Here is a 3,742-nt window from a genome sequence, read left to right as displayed (position 1 = left end):
TATTGCATTGTGTATAAAATATTTTATTAGCAAGACCATGGAGTTTAATGTCTAACCACCTTTATAGAATGTGTGCTAAACATCAATGGTACCATTAGCAGTGTGCCCCTGCACCATGGTAAGTCCAAAATTACTTGTAATGTCCTCTGGTTTGTTAATAAATGTCATACAATTTGTAATTTGTGTTATTGGCTGTAGAACCCAGGAAAGGGAATGTCTATGTCTCTGTCATATGTGTGGGGAGATCCATCAGGTCTGTATGGTGAGAGTCTCCTTCGTTTGTTGTCCTCAACATAAGCTGTGAGGTCCCCCCAGTGGTTGGACTCTTCCTCTTTTCCACGGTTGTCTAAAAAGGGGTGAAACCAACTTGAGGGTGCAGGGCTTGGTTTGGGATGGTATTGTGCTGGTCCTGCCCAGGCAGACCCCAGGGTATCGGTATAGTATGCTAATGGTGATGGATGAGAGTAACACTTCATTGCATAGGCCGCAGCCATCTTGGTTGTTGCATCATAATGTGTGTAGTCCCGATGTGGAGCAATGTTTTGCGAGGACAAATACCAAGGCGGAGGCTCCTTCTGCTCTACAGAATAGAGGCGAGTGGTTTGCAGAGGGTCCTGCAGGTGAGAAGAAGGATAACGGACTGGTGGAGATGGAGTGAGGCGCTCACCTGCAGGCTGAATACACAACCTGTAAAACAAGGGAGATTGTAAAATTCATAGATTGCATATGTTTCTCTGCCTAAGAAGCAATCTTACTTAAAGAGTCACTGTACTTTCACACAATTTAATTTAATAGAGAATGGTGTAACTAGTAAATTTCTAAATCACTTCATTTAAAAAAAAGATATGCTCACATCCACTTGAAAAAAACAAACTGTAAAGTCATGGCCACTAGGGTCTCACTTCCACCTAATTTGCAGTCCATTGTCTGTTATCAGGCAAGATCCGTCCCTAGTAAGAGAGATTCAGAAGACTGCTGACACCAAATGGGGACGTGTCAGAGCTAGGTGAGATGAGCCTGATAAAAAGAACTGCTTCTACACAGCTTTTAAAGATTATAGTAGCCATCTATGTGTCGGTAAGTGTGATATCCCCCTCCTCATCTTTTCTGTGAGCTCCATAGCTGAAAACAAACATAGTGGGAAGTAGGGGAAAGGACATTGCAGCAATATAGTGCTGGCAGATTTCACAGAAGGGATTCCCGTCCCTTCTGAGCGAAATGCATCTAGCTGTGCAGCTGAAACATGGAATTATATGGCTGAAAAAGACATTAGGGAACCCCAAATAAAGACCTATTCCTTCACTGTCATAATTCTACAATGATGGCACAGCCATTATACAAACTTTTTTTTTTTTTTTTAGCTCAGGTACGCTTTAATATGTTTATAGGTGATTAATTTACCCCATTTAAAACTACTAGACTGGTTTACAAAATGCATAGATAGAATTTACTGCCAACATAATTCCAATAGAAGTGAAAATCAGAGAGGAACAGTTTGCCATGTATGATAGTTTACTGACCCCGTAATTCCACCGGGGACATGTGATTCACAGTGTTCTCTGAATCCTTTAGCAAATGGGTTGTGATCAATTTTCAGCTGTGTGATCTGCAACAGATTACAACAGATTACACAATGTACACACAAGTCCTGTCAGTACTTTGCCACGTCACCTTATGAAATAAAGACTGTGGGGTGAATGATGAAAGCTAGGGTTTACCTTGTTATTTGGGGCTGGTTATAACCCTGAAACCCTTGCTGGTGCCAACACGGTTTCTTATTTGTGGTGTGGTTGACTAAGAGCACAGTTTACATATTATTGCTTTTTCATATATAAGCACTTTTAGAATCTTGACAAAAAGGGTTTGAATGCAAGTATCTGTCAAGATTAATATAAGGAGTGAGATCCTACTCAATCATTTTTCTTATATGAAAGCCCTTTTTGAATAACAGCCTACATGCAATAAGCTAATCATCACGGCTCCTGCATCTTTAATGCTTGACGATCAGCTATTATCAAGTTATGCTGCTTCTGACCAAATATTTCTGCTGAGGCAGTGTAGCATGTCATCACCGCCATAGCAATGAATGGCCATCCTAAGCAGAGGACCCCTTCTATGATGTACATGTGCCACTAGTGAGATATATAAGTAGGGTCACACAAGTGTATTATGGGCACGTGTGTGCTCCCATTCTGACCCAAACCCACAGCCTCATAGATCTCTTTTAGGGCTTGCCTCCTTCCTGCTCACTGTCCGTGAACTCTCCCCTTGTACTCTTGGCACGCTGAGTGATGCCTGTGCGAGCGGTAAGCGCTCACTACAGGCAGTTTTAGTATATTACTGTCCCTATGTACAGTAGAGGAGCTTCTCCCGGCACTGTCTGTGGTGAGCGCTTACCGTTAATCACACAGCACCAGTAGTACAGGGGGAGAGTTCATTGACAGTGCTGGTCAATGAGCAGGAAGAAAGTGTACCTATTTATTAATATATATTTCATGTATTATCACTTTATTAGCCCCATTATATGAGAGAGCAGTGAGGGCAGACACCCACCAGCTTCCAGCCCGGCACTGCGCAGTTAGCAGCAATCTTTTTCAGAGCCGTCTTCCTAAGTGACATTTCAGCCCTAGTTTTCTCCTATAAATAAAGGTTTTCCCTAAATAAAGTATATTTATATAGAAAAATGGTCCCTATTCCTGTCCCTACCAAATAGCAAAAAGAAATGTATGTATAACTACATAGACTTTAACTGTAAACCTACTTTGTTCCCGGTTTGCATTTCATTTTTGGATGTAGGTTGCCGCTCATAAATCATGAACTAGTTTATTAGTGCAAACTGCTCAAAAGTATTTTTTTATTGTAATAAAGACACTCACTTCAGCATTTTGATAAGCAGTGACTGCTATGAATTGCGTCTCTGGAAAGGTGAAGGTATTACTTTGAGGTTCAGGGTTGCCTGAATCCAACAAGCGTGTGACATGGAGTCGAGGCTGGTACTTGTGAAGAGACTGCAAAACCACCATCTGTAAAATCAGAACACATGTCGAATCTCTTAAGAGGCAATACCTGACATGGGCATGTACTTTTATGGGAAACGATTTAGTATAACTTGTATTTCATTCATTTAAATCCCTGCTCGTTCTGGGCTTTGTAGTCGAGGAGGCGGTCCTATCATGAGTGGGCGCAAACCTGTTCTAGAGTGGTTTGCACTATGGAGCGACAGTCTCTTTATTTCTTCTAGGAATTTGATATGCAGTAGTTTCTAAAATGGGGTCATACTGTATATGGTTGGATTTCTATTATGTAGGCCCCTTAAAGTCACTTCAGAACTGAATTGGTCCTTAACCTCTTCCGGACACAGGGCGTACTGGTACGCCCTGATGTTCCGGTACTTAAGGACACAGGACGTACCGGTTTTTTGTTTCAAAAATGATATTGTGTAAAACTTACAAAAATAATTAAAAAAATAAACATATTAGGTATTGCCGCATCCGTATCGACTGGCTCTATAAAAATATCACATGACCTAACCCCTCAGAAGAACACCGTAAAAAGTAAAAACTGTGCTAAACATTATTTGTCACCTTACATCATAAAAAGTGTAATAGCAAGCGATCAAAAAGTCATATGCACCTCAAAATAGTGCCAATCAAACCGTCATCTCATCCCGCAAAAAAAGAGACCCTACCTAAGATAATCGCCCAAAATTGGAAAAAAATATGGCTCTCAGACTATGGAAACA

General features: G+C 41.0%; 1 protein-coding gene across 1 annotated transcript in view; it reads right to left on the bottom strand.

Moving 5' to 3' along the window:
- Positions 1 to 148: 148 nt before the first annotated feature.
- TBX21 (T-box transcription factor 21) overlaps positions 149 to 3,742 on the bottom strand; it is a 28,293-nt gene continuing 24,699 nt past the window's right edge. Inside the window, exons 4-6 of the mRNA XM_040435278.1 lie at positions 2,877 to 3,023; positions 1,521 to 1,606; positions 149 to 687 (exon numbers count right to left, since the gene is read on the bottom strand). Of these exons, the coding sequence (XP_040291212.1) occupies positions 186 to 687; positions 1,521 to 1,606; positions 2,877 to 3,023 (735 nt within the window). The 3' untranslated portion in view covers positions 149 to 185. The remainder of the gene's footprint in view (positions 688 to 1,520; positions 1,607 to 2,876; positions 3,024 to 3,742) is intronic.

Source organism: Bufo bufo, chromosome 6 (assembly GCF_905171765.1).
Source record: "Bufo bufo chromosome 6, aBufBuf1.1, whole genome shotgun sequence".
NCBI lineage: Eukaryota > Metazoa > Chordata > Amphibia > Anura > Bufonidae > Bufo > Bufo bufo.
This window is presented reverse-complemented; position numbering and strand designations above follow the sequence as displayed.